This window comes from Oncorhynchus tshawytscha, linkage group LG12, assembly GCF_018296145.1.
Source record: "Oncorhynchus tshawytscha isolate Ot180627B linkage group LG12, Otsh_v2.0, whole genome shotgun sequence".
NCBI classification, from domain to species: Eukaryota; Metazoa; Chordata; class Actinopteri; order Salmoniformes; family Salmonidae; genus Oncorhynchus; species Oncorhynchus tshawytscha.
The window spans coordinates 2,309,943-2,336,565 of record NC_056440.1 but is presented as its reverse complement, the minus strand read 5'-3'; the positions used below and the strand labels follow the sequence as shown (position 1 = coordinate 2,336,565).

The following is a 26,623-nucleotide window of genomic DNA, read 5'->3' as shown; positions in this document are numbered from 1 at the left end:
TGTGTGTGTGTGCCAGCCAGTATGTGGTTGAGCTGTGTGTGGTGTGTGTGTGTGTGTGTGTGTGTGTGTGTGTGTGTGTGTGTGTGTGTGTGTGTGTGTGTGTGTGCGTACCCAGCATGTGGTTGAGCTGGTCCAAGTAGTGCTTCCAAGATGGGTCATTGGAACATTTCAGCCAGGATGCAGCCCACAGACCAGATATCAATAGACTTGGTGTAACCCTGAGAGAGGAGAGGCTAGCATTAATACAGCACATAGGAACCTCCAGCATTAATACAGCACATAGGAACCTCCAGCATTAACACAGCACATAGGAACCTCTAGCATTAACACAGCACATAGGAACCTCTAGCATTAACACAGCACATAGGAACCTCTAGCATTAACACAGCACATAGGAACCTCTAGCATTAACACAGCACATAGGAACCTCTAGCATTAACACAGCACATAGGAACCTCTAGCATTAATACAGCACATAGGAACCTCCAGCATTAACACAGCACATAGGAACCTCTAGCATTAACACAGCACATAGGAACCTCTAGCATTAATACAGCACATAGGAACCTCTAGCATTAACACAGCACATAGGAACCTCTAGCATTAACACAGCACATAGGAACCTCTAGCATTAACACAGCACATAGGAACCTCTAGCATTAACACAGCACATAGGAACCTCTAGCATTAACACAGCACATAGGAACCTCTAGCATTAACACAGCACATAGGAACCTCTAGCATTAACACAGCACATAGGAACCTCTAGCATTAACACAGCACATAGGAACCTCTAGCATTAACACAGCACATAGGAACCTCTAGCATTAACACAGCACATAGGAACCTCTAGCATTAATAGACTCATACAGGGGTGGTGGTGTGTAGACTAATACAGGGGTGGTGTAGTGTAGACTAATACAGGGGTGGTGTAGTGTAGACTAATACAGGGGTGGTGGTGTGTAGACTAATACAGGGGTGGTGTAGTGTAGACTCATACAGGGGTGGTGTAGTGTAGACTAATACAGGGGTGGTGTGTAGTGTAGACTAATACAGGGGTGGTGGTGTGTAGACTAATACAGGGGTGGTGGTGTGTAGACTAATACAGGGGTGGTGGTGTGTAGACTCATACAGGGGTGGTGGTGTGTAGACTAATACAGGGGTGGTGTAGTGTAGACTAATACAGGGGTGTAGTGTAGACTCATACAGGGGTGGTGTAGTGTAGACTAATACAGGGGTGGTGGTGTGTAGTGTAGACTAATACAGGGGTGGTGGTGTGTAGACTAATACAGGGGTGGTGGTGTGTAGACTAATACAGGGGTGGTGGTGTGTAGACTAATACAGGGGTGGTGGTGTGTAGACTCATACAGGGGTGGTGGTGTGTAGACTAATACAGGGGTGGTGTAGTGTAGACTAATACAGGGGTGGTGTAGTGTAGACTCATACAGGGGTGGTGTGTGTAGTGTAGACTAATACAGGGGTGGTGGTGTGTAGACTCAATACAGGGGTGGTGTAGTGTAGACTAATACAGGGGTGTAGTGTAGACTCATACAGGGGTGGTGTGTGTGTAGACTAATACAGGGGTGGTGGTGTGTAGACTCATACAGGGTGGTGGTGTGTAGACTCATACAGGGGTGGTGGTGTGTAGACTAATACAGGGGTGGTGGTGTGTGTAGACTAATACAGGGGTGGTGGTGTGTAGACTCATACAGGGGTGGTGGTGTGTAGTGTAGACTCATACAGGGGTGGTGTGTAGTGTAGACTAATACAGGGGTGGTGGTGTGTAGACTCATACAGGGGTGGTGGTGTGTAGACTCATACAGGGGTGGTGTGTGTAGACTCATACAGGGGTGTAGTGTAGACTCATACAGGGGTGTAGTGTAGACTCATACAGGGGTGGTGTAGTGTAGACTCATACAGGGGTGGCGTGTAGTGTAGACTCATACAGGGGTGGTAGTGTAGACTAATACAGGGGTGGTGGTGTGTAGACTAATACAGGGGTGGTGGTGTGTAGACTAATACAGGGGTGGTGTAGTGTAGACTAATACAGGGGTGGTGGTGTGTAGGCTAATACAGGGGTGGTGGTGTGTAGACTAATACAGGGGTGGTGGTGTGTAGTGTAGACTAATACAGGGGTGGTGGTGTGTAGACTAATACAGGGGTGGTGGTGTGTAGACTAATACAGGGGCTGTAGTGTAGACTCATACAGGGGTGGTGTAGTGTAGACTCATACAGGGGTGTAGTGTAGACTCATACAGGGGTGGTGTAGTGTAGACTCATACAGGGGTAGTGTGTAGTGTAGACTCATACAGGGGTAGTGTGTAGTGTAGACTAATACAGGGGTGGTGGTGTGTAGTGTAGACTGAGGAGGTTCTAGACCATGTCTCCTGTATTCCTGACCCTGCGGAGGCTCTAGAACGTGTCTCCTGTATTCCTGACCCTGCGGAGGCTCTAGAACGTGTCTCCTGTATTCCTGACCCTGCGGAGGCTCTAGAACGTGTCTCCTGTATTCCTGACCCTGCGGAGGCTCTAGAACGTGTCTCCTGTATTCCTGACCCTGCGGAGGCTCTAGAACGTGTCTACTGTATTCCTGACCCTGAGGAGGTTCTAGAACATGTCTCCTGTATTCCTGACCCTAAGGAGGTTCTAGAACATGTCTCCTGTATTCCTGACCCTGAGGAGGCTCTAGAACATGTCTCCTGTATTCCTGACCCTGAGGAGGTTCTAGAACCGGATTAGGCGAGGGTTTGGCCCAGCGTTGTCTGGATTAGGGGAGGGTTTGTCCCAGCGTTGTCCGGATTAGGGGAGGGTTTGGCTTTACTTGACTCATGGCGCTCTAGCGACTCCGTGTGGCGGGCCGGGCGCCTGCAGGCTGACTTCGGTCGTCAGCTGAACAGTGGTTCCTCTGACACATTGGTGATGCTGGCTTACGGGTTAAGCGAGCAGGTGTTAAGAAGCGCGGTTTTGCAGGTCATGTTGTTTCCGAGGACGCGTAACTCAACCTTCACCTCCCGAGCCCGTTGGGAGGGTTTGGCCGGTAGGGATATCCTTGTCTCATCGCGCACCAGTGACTCCTGTGGCGGGCCGGGCGCAGTGCGCACTAACCAAGGTTGCCAGGTGCACGGTGTTTCCTCCGACACATTGGTGCGGCTGGCTTCCGGGTTGGATGGCGCTGTGTTAAGAAGCAGTGTGGCTTGGTTGGGTTGTGTATCGGAGGACGTATGACTTTCAACCTTCGTCTCTCCCGAGCCCGTACGGGAGTTGTAGAGATGAGACAAGATAGTAGCTACTAAAACAATTGGACGCCACGAAATTGGGGAGAAAACAAAGAAGAAAGGAAGAAAGCTGAATGAGGACCTTATTACTGATGAATGTTTATGACTTTCTTTCTACCTACATTTTGTATTTATATTGATGTGTGTTTTTCTTTCTGTTTGTATATTGATGTGTGTAATTCCTGTAATTCGGACTCCCTGATAAAATAAAAAGGTTAAATAAATCAAATGTCTCTGTCCAGTATGAAAGAAGTTTGCGTCGGTTCATGGAAACCACCTAACTAGCATTAGCGCAATGAGTGGAAGTCTACAGGTACAGTTAGCATGCACGCTTTAAAACAGCAACATTTTGTCCACGCCAACAAGATAGTCTATTAGCTAGAAAGGTATGTTAGAGTTTACACTTCCTCTTCCAATAAACTGTGGGAAGGTCAACATAATGAAACTGTCCAAATATTATATTCATTTTACATGTTGAATACTTCTACTTTCATCTGATAAGACAAGATGTGATATATATTTTTACTAACGTATGATCACAGTCCCTGGGTCACCACTTTACCTGGGCATGGAAAGTTTGAAAACCCCTGGTCTCGTGTCATGGTGTGGTGCATTAAGATATTGCATTTATCGGTCTGACCACCAGGTGGCGCTAACCTTGGAGTTGAGCATGATTTCAGGTGCCCGGTACCAGCGAGTAGCTACATACTCCGTCAGGAAGCCTGTGTGGTCGTGGTCTGGGTCAGCCACACGCGCCAGACCGAAGTCACAGATCTGAGGGAAGAGGAGGATGTTAGTGATGAGAGCAGGAGGAGGGAGGGGAGAGAGCAGCAGGAGGGGAGGGAGGGGGAGGAGGGAGGGAGAGAGCAGCAGGAGGAGGGAGGGGAGAGAGCAGCAGGGAGGAGGAGGGAGGGAGGGGAGAGAGCAGCAGGAGGGGGGAGGAGGCAGGAGGAGGGGAGAGAGCAGCAGGAGGGAGGGGAGAGAGCAGGAGGAGGGAGAGCAGCAGGAGGAGGGGAGAGAGCAGCAGGAGGAGGGGAGAGAGCAGCAGGAGGAGGGGAGAGAGCAGCAGGAGGAGAGGGAGAGAGGAGGAGGGGAGGAGGAGGGGAGAGAGCAGCAGGAGGAGGGGCAGCAGGAGCAGCAGGAGGAGGGGAGAGAGCAGCAGGAGGAGGGGGAGAGAGCAGCAGGAGGAGGGGAGGGAGCAGCAGGAGGAGGGGAGAGAGCAGCAGGAGGAGGGGAGAGAGCAGCAGGAGGAGGGGAGAGAGCAGCAGGAGGAGGGGAGAGAGCAATAATCAGACTAACTGGTTCTTTGTGGGATTTTAAAATAATCTTTTCCATGATATACATCTGGTGTATTAAAAGCCATTATTGGTACCACGATTGACTTCTAAAAATGTCTTTTTTTACATGAAGACTGCCATTTTCCCCACCAACTATAACAGGGTATACCGTATTCTGCAGTACCGTGATCGGCCTTGAATTTCCACGGCTTCAATTAGAGGGGACAGTCTCTGCACAGGACGTCAGGGGTCAGGGGCCTGTAACTGTAGATCTCAGGTGGTATTGAGCAGCAGGTTGGAGGGTTTGAGGTCGCAGTGCAGGGCGTTAGGGTCAGGGGTCAGGGGCCTGTAACTGTAGATCTCAGGTGGTATTGAGCAGCAGGTTGGAGGGTTTGAGGTCGCAGTGCAGGGCGTTAGGGTCAGGGGTCAGGGGCCTGTAACTGTAGATCTCAGGTGGTATTGAGCAGCAGGTTGGAGGGTGTGAGGTCGCAGTGCAGGGCGTTAGGGTCAGGGGTCAGGGGCCTGTTACTGTAGATCTCAGGTGGTATTGAGCAGCAGGTTGGAGGGTTTGAGGACGCGGTGCAGGGCGTTAGGGTCAGGGGTCAGGGTTCTGTACCTTTAGATCACAGGTGGTATTGAGCAGCAGGTTGGAGGGTTTGAGATCACGGTGCAGGACGTTGGCAGAATGGATGTACTTCAGGCCTCTCAGGATCTGGTACAGGAAGTAACAGATGTGATCGTTGCTCAGGCGCTGGGTCTTCAGCAGCTTATACAGGTCTGTCTCCATCAGGTCCTGCACTATGTAGCTGGGAGACAAGGGGTTAAGGAATCTACTAGATAGGGACAACAACTTAACCCCAACACAACCCATAAGAAGTATGTAAACGTTCGACTTCAACTGTATAGATAAAAAAAATAATGTTTTAAACCCTTGAATGAGTTGGTGTTCTTTCTTGAATTATACAATTTTCTACATTGTAGAATAATAGTGAAGACATTACAACTATGAAATAACACATATGGAATCATGTAGTAACCAAAAAAGTGTTAAACAAATCTAAATATATTTTACATTTGAGATTCTTCAAAGTAGCCACCCTTTGCCTTAATGACAGCTTTGCACACTTGGCATTCTCTCAACCAGCTTCATGAGGTTGTCACCTGGAATACATTTCATTTAACAGGTGTACTTTCTTAAAAGTTAACTTGTGGAATTTATTTTCTTCTTAATGCGTTTGAGTCAATCAGTTGTGTTGTGACAAGGTAGGGGAGGTATACAGGAGATAGGGTTGGTATACAGGAGATAGGGTTGGTATACAGGAGATAGGGTTGGTATACAGGAGATAGGGTTGGTATACAGGAGATAGGGGTGGTATACAGGAGATAGGGTTGGTATACAGGAGATAGTGTTGGTATACAGGAGATAGTGGTGGTATACAGGAGATAGTGGTGGTATACAGGAGATAGGGTTGGTATACAGGAGATTGGTAGTGTTGGTATACAGATAGAGATAGTGGTGGTGGTATACAGGAGATAGTGGTAAACAGGAGATAGTGGTGGTATACAGGAGATAGCCCTATTTGTTAAAAGACCAAGTCCATATTATGGCAAGTTCAGCTCAAATAAGCAAAGATAAACGACAGTCCATCATTACTTTAAGACATGAAGGTCAGTCAATACGGAAAATGTCAAGAACTTTGAACGTTTCTTTAAGCTCTGTCGCAAAAACCATCAAGCGCTATGATGAAACTGGCTCTCATGAGGACCGCCACAGGAATGGAAGACCCAGAGTTACCTCTGCTGCGATATGATGAAACTGGCTCTCACGAGGACCGCCACAGGAATGGAATACCCAGAGTTACCTCTGCTGCGATATGATGAAACTGGCTCTCATGAGGACCCCCACAGGAATGGAATACCCAGTTACCTCTGCTGCGATATGATGAAACTGGCTCTCATGAGGACCCCCACAGGAATGGAATACCCAGAGTTACCTCTGCTGCGATATGATGAAACTGGCTCTCACGAGGACCGCCACAGGAATGGAATACCCAGAGTTACCTCTGCTGCGATATGATGAAACTGGCTCTCATGAGGACCCCCACAGGAATGGAATACCCAGTTACCTCTGCTGCGATATGATGAAACTGGCTCTCATGAGGACCCCCACAGGAATGGAATACCCAGAGTTACCTCTGCTGCGATATGATGAAACTGGCTCTCATGAGGACCCCCACAGGAATGGAATACCCAGAGTTACCTCTGCTGCGATATGATGAAACTGGCTCTCACGAGGACCGCCACAGGAATGGAAGACCCAGAGTTACCTCTGCTGCAGAGGATAAGTTATTAGAGTTACCAGCCTCAGAAATTGCAGCCCAAATAAATGCTTCATAGAGTTCGAGTAACAGACAGATCTCAACATCAACTGAGACTGGGTGAGTCAGGCCTTTATGGTCGAATTGCTGCAAAGAAACCACTACTGAAGGACACCAATAATAAGAAGAGACTTGTTTGGGCCAAGAAACACGAGCAATGGACATTAGACCGATGGAAAGCTGTCATTAGGTCTGGAGTCCAAAGAGATTTTAGGTTCCAACCGCCGTGTCTTTGTGAGACGCGGTGTGGGTGAACAGATGATCTCCGCATGTGTGGTTCCCTCCGTGAAGCATGGAGGAGGAGGTGTGATGGTGTGGTGGTGCTTTGCTGGTGACACTGATTAATTTAGAATTCAAGTCACACTTTACCCGGCATGGCTCCCACAGCATTCTGCAGCGATACGCCATCCCATCTGGTTTGGGCTTATTGGGACTATCATTTGTTTTTCAACAGGACAATGACCCAACACACCTCCAGGCTGTGTAAGTGCTATTTGACCAAGAAGGAGAGTGATGGACTGCTGCATCAGATGACCTGGCCTCCACAATTCCCCAACTAAATTGAGATGAGTTGGACAGCAGAGTGAAGGAAAAGCAGCCAGCAAGTGCTCAGCATATGTGGGAACTCCTTCAAGAATGTTGGAAAAGCATTCCTCATGAAACTGGTTGAGAGAATGCCAAGTGTGCAAAGCTGTCATTAAGGCAAAGGGTGGCTGCTTTGAATAAAATATATTTTGATTTGTTTGACACTTTTTGGGGGGTTTCTACATGATTCCATATGTGTTACTTCCTAGTTTTGATGTCTTCACTATTATTCTACAATGTAGAAAATAGTATAAAATAAAAACCCTTGAATAAGTAGGTGTTCTAAATCTTTTGACCGGTAGTGAACTTCAGTATGTTATAGTGTTGTGTTAGCCTGATTGCACACAATATTAGCAAGCCCCTTTAGCCCTCAGAACAGCCTCAATTCATCAGGACATGGACTCTACAAGGTGTCAAGCGTTCCACAGGGATGCTGGCCCATGTTGTCTCTACAAGGTGTCCAAAGCGTTCCACAGGGATGCTGGCCCATGTTGTCTCTACAAGGTGTCCAAAGCATTCCACAGGGATGCTGGCCCATGTTGTCTCTACAAGGTGTCCAAAGCGTTCCACAGGGATGCTGGCCCATGTTGTCTCTACAAGGTGTTGAAAGCGTTCCACAGGGATGCTGGCCCATGTTGTCTCTACAAGGTGTCCAAAGCGTTCCACAGGGATGCTGGCCCATGTTGTCTCTACAAGGTGTCCAAAGCGTTCCACAGGGATGCTGGTCCATGTTGACTCTACAAGGTGTCCAAAGCGTTCCACAGGGATGCTGGCCCATGTTGTCTCGACAAGGTGTCCAAAGCGTTCCACAGGGATGCTGGTCCATGTTGTCTCTACAAGATGTCCAAAGCGTTCCACAGGGATGCTGGTCCATGTTGACTCTACAAGGTGTCCAAAGCGTTCCACAGGGATGCTGGGCCATGTTGTCTCTACAAGGTGTCCAAAGCGTTCCACAGGGATGCTGGCCCATGTTGACTCTACAAGGTGTCCAAAGCGTTCCACAGGGATGCTGGCCCATGTTGACTCCAATGCTTCCCACAGTTATGTCAAGTTGGCTGGATGTCCTTTGGGTGGTGGACCATTCTTGATACACACAGGAAACTGTTGAATGTGAAAAACCCAGCAGAGTTGCAGTTCTTGACACAAACCGGTGGGCCTGGCACCTTCTACCATACCCCGTTCAAAGGCACTTCAATATTTGGTCTTGCCCCATTCACCCTCTGAATGGCACACATACACAATCCATGTCTCAATTGTCTCAAGGCTTAAAAATCCTTCTTTAATCTGTCTCCTCCCCTTCGTCTTTAACCTGTCTCCTCCCCTTCATCTACACTGATTGAAGTGGATATAACAAGTGACATCAATAAGGGATCATAGATTTCACCTGGATTCACCTGGTCAGTCTCATGGAAAGAACAGGTGTTCCTAATGTTTTGTACGCTCAGTGTATTTGGAGGACCTGAAACCTAACTGACCAATGTCCCTCTAACATTCTCTGATTGGCTGGACGTTGCCGGGCATCAACGTTAGGACAACACACTGTGATGAAACTGAGTAAGGTCTGACAACATTACTAACAAATGTCTGGAAATCATTATGATACTGTCCAGATGAATGTGAGGTACAGCAATCCTGTGGGGTATGTGTGAGAGAGAAGAGTGTGTGTACATGTCTCTCTCTGTGTGTGTGGTGAGGAACAGGTTTACTGACATCATCAGGTAAAGGATACACGTCCTTCATCTGATCGATGGAGGGCGTGAGGATGATGTCGTTGATGCTGATGATGTTCTCATGTTTGAAGCGCAGCAGGATCTTAATCTCTCTCAGAGTCCTCTGGCAGTATGTCTGGTGTTCAAACGGACTGATCTTCTTAATCGCCACGCGGACCTTGTTGTCACGGCAATACGCAGAGCTGGAGGGGGGTAGAGAGAGCAGGTTAGAGTCTGGGTGAGAGAGAATCAGCTGAATGTAATTGAAAAAATCCACTGAATCTAACCACTTTTGAGAAAATTGGAACACACTAAACACAAAGACGTATCTATCCAAAACAGAGGTTCTGGATAAACCACTTCTCCAATTTTTTTGTCTCTGTTACAAAGAACAAATAGCAAAAACACACATCAAATACAAATCTTAGAATCAACTATTAAAGACTACCAGAACTCTGGGCCTCTGATAGACCACTGAGTCTAAGGCACTTGTGTTGCAGCCGGCCGCGACCGGGAGATTCATGAGGTGATGCACAATTGGCCCTATTTCGTCCGGGTTAGGGGAGTGTTTGTCAGGGTGGGATGTCCGTGTCCCATCGCGCTCTTGCGACACCTGTGGCGGGCCGGGTGCAGTGCACGCTGACACGGTCGCCAGTTGTATGGTGTTTCCTCCAACACGTTGGTGCGGCTGGCTTCCGGGTTAAGCAAGCAGTGTGTCACGAAGCAGTGCAGCTTGGGTCGTGGTTCCGAGGACGCATGGCTCTCGACCTTCGCCTCTCCCGAGTCCGTATGGGAGTTTGCGGTGATGGGACAAGACTAACTACCAATTAGATAAAAATACATTTTAAAAATAGACTTGAGAACCCACTGGATTCGTCAATTACATTGAATGAGTTACAGGACAAAAATACAAACCCTCCAACCCAAAAAGGCCTGTGGTGTTGATGGCATCCTCAATGAAATGATCAAATATACATTCCAATTGGCTATACTTTTTAACATCATCCTCAGCTGTGGAATCTTCCCCAATATTTGGAACGAAGGACTGAACCCCCCCAATCCACAAAAGTGGAGACAAACAACTACTGTGGGATATCAACAGTAACGTTGGGAAAATCCTCTGCAAAATAATTAACAGCAGACTTGTACATTTACTCAATGAAATCAATGTACTAGCAAAACACAAAATGGCTTTTCACCAAATTACCATACAACAGACCATAGTATTCACCCTGCACACCCTAATTGACAAACAAATCAATAGTCTTCTCATGCCTCGTTTCAAAAAAACCTGGTGACTCACACTGGGCTGTCACCATGTAACACTGGGCTATACTACATACCACAGTGTTACACGGTGACATACCACAGTGTTACACGGTGACACACCACAGTGTTACACGGTGACACACCACAGTGTTACACGGTGACACACCACAGTGTTACACGGTGACACACCACAGTGTTACACGGTGACACACCACAGTGTTACACGGTGACACACCACAGTGTTACACGGTGACACACCACAGTGTTACACGGTGACACACCACAGTGTTACACGGTGACACACCACAGTGTTACACGGTGACACACCACAGTGTTACACGGTGACACACCACAGTGTTACACGGTGACACACCACAGTGTTACATGGTGACACACCACAGTGTTACACGGTGACACACCACAGTGTTACATGGTGACACACCACATTGGCTACATAGCTAGTAGTTGACTGGTGTGGCTAGACAAAAAGGACTCGTTTTGAAAGTTGATCACATTCTTTGAGGCTTTAAGTCTTATTAGACCTTGATTTTGATCAGTCAGAGCAACTCGGAAACGTCCACGGCGAGATAGCTGCCAAAAAGGTTGAACGTGCGTATCGTTAGGATCGTAAGAAAATCCACACGTAAAGTATTATAATGACCTGACTAGATCATAAAGGAACAATTGTCGAGACAGAGGGTTGAGTTAATGAATTGACGGTTTATTAACCCAACTTAACACAGGCTACTGTTTGGCCTTAGTTCACGCCAAATAAATGAAAGATACCCCACAAGCCAATCGGGACCTTCTCTTGTGAAGCCCAGACGGAAGAGAGAGAACAAAGGCTGAACCTTAACTTCCAATGCCCCGCCCCCTCCACGCCACTCCGCCAACCACCAGGATGCCCGGCATCAGAACATCCCAGGCATTCCTGTGATTGGCAGATAGCAGGTTGATTGGCATGTCGGACCCCGCGAACACTGGGAACTGGTAAGTACAACACAACCAGCTACTAGCCGAACACATAACACACAGCTGTCTGTGCCGGTCGCTACAGTATGTTAAAACACATGCGTGAAACATGAAACGTTAACATTAAATGACATCTGTAAACTTACAGTAAAAACTATTATAAAGACTATAAATTAACATTTTTACACGTTCAATTCTTACTTTACATCTCCCTTTACTCGGTTTCAGATCTTTTGTTATGCATACGCAAACTTTTGTCAGTAATGTGGCATCTGTAAAGGACATGAACAGAAGTTAGCTAGTCGACCAAACCACTCTGGCCCAGAAGTTAGAGTTGCGTCGCAGCTTCCGGTTTCATTTCCAAAATAAGTCGAGAGCTGATTTTAGACCTGCATTCAATAACGACATTACACCACTAGATGGCGTCGTAAAGGCTTGGGCCTTCAGCAAATGACTTGTGTGAGAATGATAGAAGACACAGAAGAGGCTAGAATAGCCACCTGAGCTACAAAATAGACAGTAAATATCATTTAGGCCGATTCCACTATGTAAAAATGCCATGCTGTTACCATATAATTGCATAATTTATTTTTATAGCCGCATGGGGCTACTGTGGTGATCATGTCACCAAATGAATCACACTTGTTCCAGTATTTGGGAGCATGGACTGTATATTAGGCATTTTGACTGTTGAATTAGTGAATTCCACTCTGTATGGAGGCTTGTTAAACCATTTGCGTTGCACAACCCCATTACGCAGAGGCTATATCCATATCAATAAGTGAGACAAAACAAAATATTGATGAAGTCCTTAGCTATTTAACTCAGGACAGGTTATAGCCAAGGGGTCCCAAATGGTCAAGACCGTCTGCAGCCTATTTATATTGCCAGATTTGCTTTCCCTATCCACCACTGCATGGGCTTCATCAACTATTCTGTCTAACATTTAGAGGCTATATTTAGAGGCCTGTGATAAAAACAGTCACAGAACACAAATAAGAGGTCAACAATTATTCCACAAGACACCAGTACCCAAAATTATCGGCTAAATTGCGAACGCCTACAGGTTGAAGGCCTATTTTGTATTTGGAAAAACCTAAAAATGAAACAATGAATTCAAGTGATAGGCTAAAGAACACACATGGATTTCAATAAACAAATGGATAAGAGTATTCTATTCTCAGATTGAATTCCTATTGCAACGCAGACAAATGACTGAATGAAACTGCATTTTGGTTAAGGGGCTCATAAGTCAGCATTTCACTGTAAGGTCTACTACACCTGTTGTATTCAGCATTTCACTGTGAGGTCTACTACACCTGTTGTATTCAGCATTTCACTGTGAGGTCTACTACACCTGTTGTATTCAGCATTTCACTGTAAGGTCTACCTACACCTGTTGTATTCAGCATTTCACTGTGAGGTCTACTACACCTGTTGTATTCAGCATTTCACTGTTCTACTACACCTGTTGTATTCAGCATTTCACTGTGAGGTCTACTACACCTGTTGTATTCAGCATTTCACTGTAAGGTCTACTACACCTGTTGTATTCAGCATTTCACTGTTGTCTACTACACCTGTTGTATTCAGCATTTCACTGTAAGGTCTACCTACACCTGTTGTATTCAGCATTTCACTGTGAGGTCTACTACACCTGTTGTATTCAGCATTTCACTGTGAGGTCTACTACACCTGCTGTATTCAGCATTTCACTGTAAGGTCTACTACACCTGTTGTATTCAGCATTTCACTGTGAGGTCTACTACACCTGTTGTATTCAGCATTTCACTGTAAGGTCTACTACACCTGTTGTATTCAGCATTTCACAACTACACCTGTTGTATTCAGCATTTCACTGTCTACTACACCTGTTGTATTCAGCATTTCACTGTAAGGTCTACTACACCTGTTGTATTCAGCATTTCACTGTAAGGTCTACTACACCTGTTGTATTCAGCATTTCACTGTAAGGTCTACTACACCTGTTGTATTCAGCATTTCACTGTAAGGTCTACTACACCTGGTATTCAGCATGTCACTGTAAGGTCTACTATACCTGTTGTATTCAGCATTTCACTGTGAGGTCTACACCTGCTGTATTCAGCATTTTACTGTAAGGTCTACTACACCTGTTGTATTCAGCATTTCACTGTGAGGTCTACTACACCTGTTGTATTCAGCATTTCACTGTAAGGTCTACTACACCTGTTGTATTCAGCATTTCACTGTGAGGTCTACTACACCTGTTGTATTCAGCATTTCACTGTAAGGTCTACTACACCTGTTGTATTCAGCATTTCACTGTAAGGTCTACCTACACCTGTTGTATTCAGCATTTCACTGTAAGGTCTACTACACCTGTTGTATTCAGCATTTCACTGTAAGGTCTACTACACCTGTTGTATTCAGCATTTCACTGTAAGGTCTACTACACCTGTTGTATTCAGCATTTCACTGTGAGGTCTACTACACCTGTTGTATTCAGCATTTCACTGAGGTCTACTACACCTGTTGTATTCAGCATTTCACTGTGAAGTCTACTACACCTGTTGCATTTAGCATTTCACTGTGAGGTCTACTACACCTGTTGTATTCGGCGCTTGTGACTAATACAATTTGATAACACACTGAACTGAATGAAGGATGAATCAAAATGTTCAAACGTGTCGGAACGATGCCCTGCACTTCACTTGGCTAGTATGCATATAGTCCTACATTATATAACGACTGTCTGGCTGCAGGCCTCCAGAAGGACATCTGAGGCTGAGGGGGGCTTTTCCGAAGGCGTGTGGTGCTGCATGGAGATCACAAGCTCTTCAACTGTCGCGATGGAGGGAATAGCCTATACGGAGACTACCTAAGACCACGGCAACAGTGTTATTGCAATGTGTGGTAATAAGCTTGTCAGACTTCGTCTCTGTTTAACCTCTCCCTGGTTCATTTCAAAAGGCCTTATGTTCATGACCAGATTCATATAAAATCATGTCAAATTATTTTACATTGATATAAAACCCTGCTACAGAATATGCTTTGGCAAGATTGAGTGATGAAATAAATATACAAATATTCAACAGCGACAAAAATATTTTGAGTGTAAAAGACTCCAGTGGTCATACATAGATCATAGAATACTAGATGTTTGGTGCCTTTAACGATTCCCGGTCGACACCACCGGTTGTGATTCATGATTCCCGGTAGATACTACTGGTCATTCATGATTCCCGGTAGATACTACTGGTCATTATTCCTGGTAGATACTACTGGTCATTATTCCTGGTAGATACTACTGGTCATTATTCCTGGTAGATACTACTGGTCATTATTCCTGGTGGATACTACTGGTCATTATTCCTGGTAAATACTACTGGTCATTCATGATTCCCGGTAGATACTACTGGTCATTATTCCTGGTAGATACTACTGGTCATTATTCCTGGTAGATACAACTGGTCATTATTCCTGGTAGATACTACTGGTCATGATTCATTATTCCCGGTAGATACTACTGGTCATTATTCATTATTCCTGGTGGATACTACTGGTCATTATTCCTGGTAGATACTACTGGTCATTCATGATTCCGAGGTAGATACTACTGGTCATTCATGATTCCCGGTAGATACTACTGGTCATTCATGATTCCCGGTAGATACTACTGGTCATTCATGATTCCCGGTAGATACTACTGGTCATGATTCATTATTCCCGGTAGATACTACTGGTCATTATTCATTATTCCTGGTGGATACTACTGGTCATTATTCCTGGTAGATACTACTTGTTATTATTCCTGGTAGATACTACTGGTCATTATTCCTGGTAGATACTACTGGTCATTATTCCTGGTAGATACTACTGGTCATTATTCCCGGTAGATACTACTGGTCATTATTCATTATTCCTGGTGGATACTACTGGTCATTATTCCTGGTAGATACTACTTGTTATTATTCCTGGTAGATACTACTGGTCATTATTCCTGGTAGATACTACTGGTCATTATTCCTGGTAGATACTACTGGTCATTATTCCTGGTAGATACTACTGGTCATTATTCCTGGTAGATACTACTGGTCATTATTCCTGGTAGATACTACTGGTCATTATTCCTGGTAGATACTACTGGTCATTATTCCTGGTAGATACTACTGGTCATTATTCCTGGTAGATACTACTGGTCATTATTCCTGGTAGATACTACTGGTCATTATTCCTGGTAGATACTACTGGTCATTATTCCTGGTAGATACTACTGGTCATTATTCCTGGTAGATACTACTGGTCATTATTCCTGGTAGATACTACTGGTCATTATTCCTGGTAGATACTACTGGTCATTATTCCTGGTAGATACTACTGGTCATTATTCCTGGTAGATACTACTGGTTATGATTGCAGACAGAGCCCAGAGAATGGGACGGTGTAATGTTGAATGTGTCATATTAAGTTGCATTCATGGGGATGTCCACGTCACCCAGAGCTATGTCTATGCTGTGGAGAGACACCTAGCTGTCACGCCCTGGTCAAAGTATTTTGTGTTTATCTTTATGTATTTGGTCAGGCCAGGGTGTGGCATGGGGTTTTTGTAATTGTGGTGTGTTTGTCTTGGGGTTTTGGTGGTGGTATTGGGATTGTAGCTTAGTGGGTTATCTAGCAAAGTCTATGGCTGTCTGGAGTGGTTCTCAATCAGAGGCAGATGCTTATCGTTGTCTCTGATTGGGAACCATATTTAGGCAGCCATATTCTTTGAGTTTGTTGTGGGTGATTGTCCTGAGTGTCTTGATGTCCTTGTTTGATGTTAGTTGACACAAGTATAGGCTGTTTTCGGTTTTCGTTTCGTTTATTGTTTGTAGTGTTCGTGTTTAGTTGTGTTTACGTTTGTTTAATAAATATGGATCGCAATCGACACGCTGCAGTTTGGTCCGACTCTCCTTCACTATATGAAAACCGTTACACTAGCGGACTGAAACTGCACTGTTGTAGACATAATACAGATAGTGCTATCTAGACTTACGCTGGTAAACAACTCCATTAGCTACCTAAGCATGAAGTAAACTCAACTGAGGAGTCAGAGACTTTTAACTTGAAAACGTGCAGGATCCTTTCAGGTTTCCCTGACTTCTGGGTTTTATACGGTGTTATGATTGTTCAGGTAGCACTCCTCACAGGCCGTGTGGTGAACGTTGTTTGTTGGTGAGATGAAACTAAACTCTGAAAGGTATTATTGTACGTCACAATTGTTCAAGCCTAAAATAGTCATTGTAACAGTGTTTAAATGTCACGTTTCACGCGTGGCTTTTCCTACGATCCTAACGAAAGGTACGGCTTTTCCTACGATCCTAACGAAAGGTACGGCTTTTCCTACGATCCTAAGGATACGTACGGCTTTTCCTACGATCCTAAGGATACGTACGGCTTTTCCTACGATCCTAAGGATACGTACGGCTTTTCCTACGATCCTAACGATACGTACGGCTTTTCCTACGATCTTAACGATACGTACGGCTTTTCCTACGATCCTAACGATACGTACGTTCAACCTTTTGTCAGGGATCTCACTCCATAATTAAGGCCTGCAGTGTGAACAAGACTGAAGATCTTTCCTCTGGTTTGTCCAACATTTGCCCATTATTCTTTTCAGAATTCTTCAAGCTCTGTCAAATTGATTGTTGATCATTGCTAGATAACCATTTTTCAGGTCTTGCCATAGTTTTGACTTAAATGTACTTGGAAAAATCTAACTCGGCCACTCAGGAACATTCACTGTAGACAACGCCAGTGTAGATTTGGTTCTGATGTTTTAGGTCATTGTCCTGCTGAAAGGTCAATTGACTGAGGGACAGATAATTGTATGCGCGGGCTAGAGAGGAGGTCGTCATTCAAAAATGTTGTTTAAACACTGTTATTGCACACAGAGTGAGGCCATGCACCTTGTGACTTTGTTAAGCACATTCAATGACATTTCTCTCTTTTGTTGTTGTTAACAGTTAATTTGTGTGATTGACAAAGCAAGAGAGAAAAAACCCCAGCTAAAGTATGTTTCCCAGGACAATAAAGACTTTTGAATTGAGCGAGCATGGGGGGGGCAGGGTTTCCATGGAAACAGAGTACAAGGCCTTAGATATTGCAGCTGTGGAGGGTTATGCAACATGCTGTTGCCATGGCAATGTAGTGGAGGGGGATAAAGAGAGGAGCTAAACCTTACCAGTAGATTTAGCAGTGTAGCATCCCCCATACACAGTTAAAACCATTTCAGTTACTTCCCTCTCCCTCCCTCTCAATTTCAAAACACATTTTATTTCTCACATTTGCTTGGACACAACAGGTGTAGACTTTACTGTGAAATGCTTACTTCCTTTCCAACAATGCAGAGTTAAAAAGTGAGAAACATTTGCAAAAAAAATAAATAGTAACAATAAAATAACAATAACAAGACAATATACACAAGAAGCACCGGTATCAAAAACATTGTACATGGGTACGAGGTAGTTGAGGTAATAATGAGACTATATACCAGGAGTACTGGTACCGAGTCAATGTGCAGGGGTACGAGGTAGTTGAGGTAATAATGAGACTATATACAAGGAGTACTGGTACCGAGTCCATGTGCAGGGGTACGAGGTAGTTGAGGTAATAATGAGAGTTGAGGTACAAGGAGTACTGGTACCGAGTCCATGTGCAGGGGTACGAGGTAGTTGAGGTAATAATGAGACTATATACCAGGAGTACTGGTACCGAGTCAATGTGCAGGGGTACGAGGTAGTTGAGGTAATAATGAGAGTTGAGGTACAAGGAGTACTGGTACCGAGTCCATGTGCAGGGGTACGAGGTAGTTGAGGTAATAATGAGACTATATACCAGGAGTACTGGTACCGAGTCAATGTGCAGGGGTACGAGGTAGTTGAGGTAATAATGAGACTATATACAAGGAGTACTGGTACCGAGTCAATGTGCAGGGGTACGAGGTAGTTGAGGTAATAATGAGACTATATACCAGGAGTACTGGTACCGAGTCAATGTGCAGGGGTACGAGGTAATAATGAGACTATATACAAGGAGTACTGGTACCGAGTCAATGTGCAGGGGTACGAGGTAATAATGAGACTATATACCAGGAGTACTGGTACCGAGTCAATGTGCAGGGGTACGAGGTAGTAATGAGACTATATACAAGGAGTACTGGTAAAGAGTCAATGTGCAGGGGTACGAGGTAGTTGAGGTAGTAATGAGACTATATACAAGGAGTACTGGTACCGAGTCCATGTGCAGGGGTACGAGGTAGTTGAGGTAATAATGAGACTATATACAAGGAGTACTGGTACCGAGTCAATGTGCAGGGGTACGAGGTAGTTGAGGTAATAATGAGACTATATACAAGGAGTACTGGTACCGAGTCCATGTGCAGGGGTACGAGGTAGTTGAGGTAATAATGAGACTATATACCAGGAGTACTGGTAGCGAGTCAATGTGCAGGGGTACGAGGTAATAATGAGACTATATACAAGGAGTACTGGTACCGAGTCAATGTGCAGGGGTACGAGGTAATAATGAGACTATATACCAGGAGTACTGGTACCGAGTCAATGTGCAGGGGTACGAGGTAGTTGAGGTAAATGAGACTATATACAAGGAGTACTGGTACCGAGTCAATGTGCAGGGGTACGAGGTAGGGGTACGAGGTAGTAATGAGACTATATACAAGGAGTACTGGTACCGAGTCAATGTGCAGGGGTACGAGGTAGTTGAGGTAGTAATGAGACTATATACAAGGAGTACTGGTACCGAGTCCATGTGCAGGGGTACGAGATTAATGATGAACTAATGATGAAAAAGGTTGCTTGACGCTGCTGTGTGTTTTTTTGCGCAGGCTGTACACACTACATCAGTCTCTCATTCACAATTTGAAAAACACTTGATAATGCCTCGAATTTCACGGCGGCATCCCCTTTGGGGGTGTAATGCACCCTAAAAAACAAAAAAAACATGCCTTTTGGCGGCCCCGAGTTCTGCCCTTATTACTGTGTGCAAACCGAAGGGTCTCACACACGGTTCTCAGTCACATGACCGGGTGTTTCTCACAGGCTATAAGTTAAGACAAATCGGGGACGCAAATTCCAATTCCGAGGAGCATATTGAGGATATTTGATGAACTGTCCACATTTACTTTTTGTCAGCCAAAAGTGACCACAAATGTGATTATAATAAAAGCATTACATGTAAAAAGGTGCAGTTTTAAAATGACCCCGAACTTGAAACTCACGTGCTGCTTATGTATCCCATTTAGGCTCTACACCCCTTGTAAAAGAGGATTAATGTTCTTCATTTTAAGAAGATATTTGGCCACTTTAGTTGTGATACAAACCGTATCAAAACATATAGGCCTGAGGTGTGCGATTATGAATTGAACAAGTTGCAAAAAAAAAAAGGCATTGTTTGTCTGGGCATCATTCACAAGTGATAGGCTAACAGACTATTCTTGATTTAAATCTCATCTTTACATATACAAAATAATGTATTTGTGAAATTTGTTTGACTTAAAGGTTCATGATAATGGTCCATTCTATCGAAACAGCAGAGGAAAATACATGTCCTCTTAAATGGTGAAAGGAGGACGGTTTATTTCAAGGCCATCAGACTGTTAAACAGCCATCACTAACATAGAGAGGCTGCTGCATACAGACTTGAAATCACTGGCCACTTTTAAAAAATGGATCACTTCTTAAAATAAATAAAAAAAATCCTCTTTACAAGACATGTAGAGCATAATTGTAATAATGTTTAAATTACTCATCTCATATGAATATACTGTATTTTATATCATCTATTGCTCATGCATGTATTTATGTACAGTTGAAGTCAGAAGTTTACATACAGTGCCTTGCGAAAGTATTCGGCCCCCTTGAACTTTGCGACCTTTTGCCACATTTTAGGCTTCAAACATAAAGATATAAAACTGTATTTTTTTGTGAAGAATCAACAACAAGTGGGACACAATCATGAAGTGGAACGACATTTATTGGATATTTCAAACTTTTTTATCAAATCAAAAACTGAAAAATTGGGCGTGCAAAATTATTCAGCCCCCTTAAGTTAATACTTTGTAGCGCCACCTTTTGCTGCGATTACAGCTGTAAGTCGCTTGGGGTATGTCTCTATCAGTTTTGCACATCGAGAGACATTTTTTCCCATTCCTCCTTGCAAAACAGCTCAAGCTCAGTGAGGTTGGATGGAGAGCATTTGTGAACAGCAGTTTTCAGTTCTTTCCACAGATTCTCGATTGGATTCAGGTCTGGACTTTGACTTGGCCATTCTAACACCTGGATATGTTTATTTTTGAACCATTCCATTGTAGATGTTGCTTTATGTTTTGGATCATTGTCTTGTTGGAAGACAAATCTCCGTCCCAGTCTCAGGCCTTTTGCAGACTCCATCAGGTTTTCTTCCAGAATGGTCCTGTATTTGGCTCCATCCATCTTCCCATCAATTTTAACCATCTTCCCTGTCCCTGCTGAAGAAAAGCAGGCCCAAACCATGATGCTGCCACCACCATGTTTGACAGTGGGGATAGGGTGTTCAGGGTGATGAGCTGTGTTGCTTTTACGCCAAACATAACGTTTTGCATTGTTGCCAAAAAGTTCAATTTTGGTTTCATCTGACCAGAGCACCTTCTTCCCCATGTTTGGTGTGTCTCCCAGGTGGCTTGTGGCAAACTTTAAACGACACTTTTTATGGATACTTTAAGAAATGGCTTTCTTCTTGTCCCTCTTCCATAAAGGCCAGATTTGTGCAATATACGACTGATTGTTGTCCTATGGATAGAGTCTCCCACCTCAACTGTAGATCTCTGCAGTTCATCCAGAGTGATCATGGGCCTCTTGGCTGCATCTCTGATCAGTCTTCTCCTTGTATGAGCTGAAAGTTTAGAGGGACAGCCAGGTCTTGGTAGATTTGCAGTGGTCTGATACGCCTTCCATTTCAATATTATTGCTTGCACAGTGCTCCTTGGGATGTTTAAAGCTTGGGAAATATTTTTGTATTCAAATCCGGCTTTAAACTTCTTCACAACAGTATCTCGGACCTGCCTGGTGTGTTCCTTGTTCTTCATGATGCTCTCTGCGCTTTTAACGGACCTCTGAGACTATCACAGTGCAGGTGCATTTATACGGAGACTTGATTACACACAGGTGGATTGTATTTATCATCATTAGTCATTTAGGTCAACATTGGATCATTCAGAGATCCTCACTGAACTTCTGGAGAGAGTTTGCTGCACTGAAAGTAAAGGGGCTGAATAATTTTGCACGCCCAATTTTTCAGTTTTTGATTTGTTAAAAAAGTTTGTACACCTTAGCCAAATATGTTTAAACTCAGTTTTTCAAAATTCCTGACATTTAATCCTGGTAAAAATTCCCTATCTTAGGTCAGTTAGGATCAACACTTTAATTTAAGAATGTGAAATGTCAGAATAATAGTAGAGAGAATGATTTATTTCAGTTTTTATTTCTTTCATGACATTCCCAGTGGGTCAGAAGTTTGCATACACTCAATTGGTATTTGGTAGCATTGCCTTTAAATTGTTTAACTTGGGTCAAATGTTTGGGGTAGCCTTCCACAAGCTTCCCACAATAAGTTGGGTGAATTTTGGCCCATTCCTCCTGACAGAGCTGGTGTAACTGAGTCAGGTTTGTAGGCTTCCTTGCTCGCACACGCTTTTTCAGTTCTGCCCACACATTTCCTATAGGATTGAGGTCAGGGCTTTGTGATGGCCACTCCAATACCTTGACATTGTTGTCCTTAAGCCATTTTGCCACAACTTTGGAAGTATGCTTGGGGTCATTGTCCATTTGGAAGACCCATTTGCGACCAAGCTTTAACTTCCTGACTGATGTCTTGAGAAGTTGCTTCAATATATCCAAATAATTTTCCTTTCTCATAATGTCATCTATTTTTCGAAGTGCACCAGTCCCTCCTGCAGCAAAGCACCCCCACAACATGATGCTGCCACCCCGTGCTTCACGGTTGGGATGGTGTTCTTCGGCTTGCAAGCCTCCCCCTTTTTCCTCCAAACATAACGGTGGTCATTTTGGCCAAACAGTTTCATCAGACCAAAAAGTACGATCTTTGCCCCCATGTGCAGTTGCAAACCGTAGTCTGGCTTTTTTATGGTGGTTTTGGAGCAGTGGCTTCTTCCATGCTGAGCGGCCTTTCAGGTTATGTCGATGTAGGACTCGTTTTACTGTGGATATAGATACTTTTGTACCCGTTTCCTCCAGCATCTTCACAAGGTCCTTTGCTGTTGTTCTGGGATTGATTTGCACTTTTTGCACCAAAGCACGTTCATCTCTAGGAGAGAGAACGCGTCTCCTTCCTGAGTGGTATGACGGTTGCTTGGTCCCATGGTGTTTATTTGCGTACTATTGTTTGTTCAGATGAATGTAGTACCTTCAGGCATTTGGAAATTGCGCTCAAGGATGGACAAGACTTGTGGACGTCCACAATTTTTTTCCCTGAGGTCTTGTCTGATTTCTTCACACGGGGTAGCCCGGTGGAAAGCAAAAAATATATAAAATAAAATAAAAAATGCTTATTGAAATTCTCAATTATAGTGGATTTGTCGGTGGTGACAGTGTTTCCTAGCCTCAGTGCAGTGGGCAGCTGGGTGGAGGTGTTCTTATTCTCCATGGACTTTACAGTGTCCCAGAACTTTTTTGAGTTTGTGTTGCAGGAAGCAAATTTCTGCTTGAAAAAGCTAGCCTTGGCTTTTCTAACTGCCTGTGTATATTGGTTTCTAGCTTCCCTGAAAAGTTGCATATCATGGGGGCTGTTCGATGCTAATGCAGAACGCCATAGGATGTTTTTGTGTTGGTTAAGGGCAGTCAGGTCTGGAGAGAACCAAGGACTATATCTGTTCCTGGTTCTAAATTTCTTGAATTGGGCATGCTTATTTAAGATAGTGAGGAAGGCATTTTTTTTTTAAATAACCAGGCATCCTCTACTGACAGAATGAGGTTGAGAATTGAGAATTTGTGGTTAATCCTCAAGAGGCAGGTGGACAAACAAAAACCCACAAATTCTGACAAACTCCAAGCATTGATTATGCAAGAATGGGCTGCCATCAGTCAGGGTGTGGCCCAGAAGTTAATTGAATGGGCTGCCATCAGTCAGGGTGTGGCCCAGAAGTTAATTGAATGGGCTGCCTTCAGTCAGGATGTGGCCCAGAAGTTAATTGAATGGGCTGCCATCGGTCAGGATGTGGCCCAGAAGTTGATTGAATGGGCTGCCATCAGTCAGGATGTGGCCCAGAAGTTGATTGACAGCATGCCAGGGCGGATTGCAGAGGTCTTGAAAAAGAAGGGTCAACACTGCAAATATTGCCTCTTTGCATCAACTTCATGTAATTGTCAATAAAAGCCTTTGACACTTAAATGCTTGAAATGCTTGTAATTATACTTCAGTATTCCATAGTAACATCTGACAAAAATATCTAAAGACAGAGGCAGCAAACTTCGTGGAAATTAATATTTGTGTCATTCTCCAAACTTTTGTCCACGACTGTATATAGCGAGTGTACCCACTCTGGTATGCCATCTGCACATGGTTGGCTAGAGCAAATGTATTCTATATTTGCATTCCATTTCTTTACTTAGATTTGTGTGTATAAGGTAGTTGTTGTGAAATTGTTAGTTAGATTACTTGTTGGATTATTACTGCACGGTCGGAACTAGAAGCACAAGCATTTCGCTACAATCGCATTAACATCTGCTAACCATGTGTATGTTTTCTCACGCAATTACATAGCCTCCATTACATTTGCATTGATGTCAGAGTGATTACAGGGACAATAGAGTGCTCAGTACCAGGCAGTTAGCCAGTTTGGTAGACTACTAATGACCATCAGCAACATCAGAGCTTGGAGAAGCATAGTTACCATGACGAAACGGTCACGTGACTCTCGACCGCCAGTGTGGCGGTAATACGGTCACCTCAACAGCCCTAGTACCAAGTTAATATGCAGGGGTACGAGGTAGGTGAGGTAACATGTAGGTAGTGGTTTCAGTCATATCACATATTCATCTAGCTATAAAGTGGAGCGGTCTGGCATTGCCAGGCCAAATCCTCCTAGTTTCTCAAGTGGCAGATGGGCTGCACCAGCAGTTACGTGAGAGTTTATTTATTTTATTTCACCTTTATTTAAATCAGGAAGGCCAGTTGAGAACACCTTTATTTAACCAGGTAGGCCAGTTGAGAACACCTTTATTTAAATCAGGAAGGCCAGTTGAGAACACCTTTATTTAACCAGGAAGGCCAGTTGAGAACACCTTTATTTAACCAGGAAGGCCAGTTGAGAACACCTTTATTTAACCAGGAAGGCCAGTTGAGAACACCTTTATTTAACCAGGTAGGCCAGTTGAGAACACCTTTTTAACCAGGTAGGCCAGTTTAACCAGGTTAATCAGGTAGGCCAGTTGAGAACACCTTTATTTAACCAGGTAGGCCAGTTGAGAACACCTTTATTTAATCAGGTAGGCCAGTTGAGAACACCTTTATTTAACCAGGTAGGCCAGTTGAGAAGAAGTTCTCATTTACAACTGCAACCTGACCAAGATAAAGCAAAGCAGTGCGACACAAACAACAACACAGAGTTGGTGGTGATAACTAAATACATAGTGGGCCTTTAGGGTTTAACAGGATATCGTGCAGCACTCTGTATGGAGACATGGCTAACATATCTAACATGATAACATGTTGATTAGAAAGCTCCTCCAGTCTGGTCCCTGTACACATGGCAGGGTAAAGCCGGCTACAGCCTCAGGTGTGTGTAGGTAGGTAGGTAGGTAGGTAGGTAGGTAGGTAGGTAGGTAGGTAGGTAGGTAGGTAGGTGTATAAGTGTAGGTGTGTGTGTTGACAAAGGGAAAGGAGAGTGAGTGAGTGAATAGGAAGGATGGATGTGTGTTTGCTCAGTGTGTGAGGGAGGCTGGGAGGGGCAGGCTGGGAATTCAGAGAGTATTCCAAGTAGAGTCATGTTGTTCCCTGGCTCCACAGAGAGGTAGTCTGCTCCCTGGCTCCACAGAGGGGTAGTCTGCTCCCTGGCTCCACAGAGGGGTAGTCTGCACCCTGGCTCCACAGAGGGGTAGTCTGCTCCCTGGCTCCACAGAGGGGTAGTCTGCTCCCTGGCTCCACAGAGGGGTAGTCTGCTCCCTGGCTCCACAGAGGGTAGTCTGCTTCCTGGCTCCACAGAGGGGTAGTCTGCTCCCTGGCTCCACAGAGGGGTAGTCTGCTCCCTGGCTCCACAGAGGGGTAGTACTTCTGACCAGGGCCCGCAGGGCTCTACTTCTGACCAGGGCCCGCAGGGCTCTACTTCTGACCAGGGCCTGCAGGGCTCTACTTCTGACCAGGGCCTGCAGGGCTCTTCTTCTGACCAGGGCCCATAGAGCTTTATGTAGAGAATAGGGTGCTATTTGGGATTTGATACATTTCTACTCCTCCTTTCACTCTCAACTGAGCCTAGGGATAAAGATAGGTCTCACGGCGCCTGGGATCCCATTCACTGACACCTTCCATTATTTAAATCACTGATCTGAATACACACAACCACAGAGTGTGAACATCTGACTGCCTGCCTGCGTGCGAGCTGGAGACTTAGTGACTAGGCAACATGAACCATCTCTGTGGGTTGAGAGAGAAAGATTCTCTGTACGGGATGATGTAATGATCGCGCCGTACTAGACTAGTTGAGTGTCGCTCTTGCCCTTTTGAAATGTTATTGAACAACTTTATGATTCGTCTCTCTGCAGACTGGATACACCCAGAAAGCCTATTCTCAGAACTAGATGAACAAATTGTATGACTGTCAGGATCAAGTCGACCTACCTAACTTCACATGGAGACTTTTAAAGTCCCGTGGCTTTATTCAGCTCAGTAGTTTGATGCTTCATGAGGCAGCTTGCAGTGCTCTGTTGAAGCTCGCCCAGTAACGGACTAAAGGAGTCTAACGTTACTCCGTAGTCCAAGGACCTGTTTAAAGGGGGAAGTGGGTTCTGGAAGACAAAACAGCCATCTAAACTCCAGCTAAACGTGAATCAATTCTCAGTTGCTGTCCAGTTCTAGAAAAATAAATCCTCTACCTTCATATCACATCAAATGGTTGTAATTTC

At 44.6% G+C, this 26,623-nt stretch overlaps 1 protein-coding gene across 1 annotated transcript in view; it reads right to left on the bottom strand.

The window, feature by feature from the left end:
- The window catches only part of LOC112262493 (mitogen-activated protein kinase 1), a gene marked incomplete in the record, with an annotated part of 65,758 nt that overhangs the window by 33,164 nt on the left and 5,971 nt on the right, over positions 1-26,623 (bottom strand). The window contains 4 exon segments of the mRNA XM_042331185.1: positions 166-218; positions 3,933-4,049; positions 5,169-5,358; positions 9,245-9,427. Of these exon segments, the coding sequence (XP_042187119.1) occupies positions 166-218; positions 3,933-4,049; positions 5,169-5,358; positions 9,245-9,427 (543 nt within the window).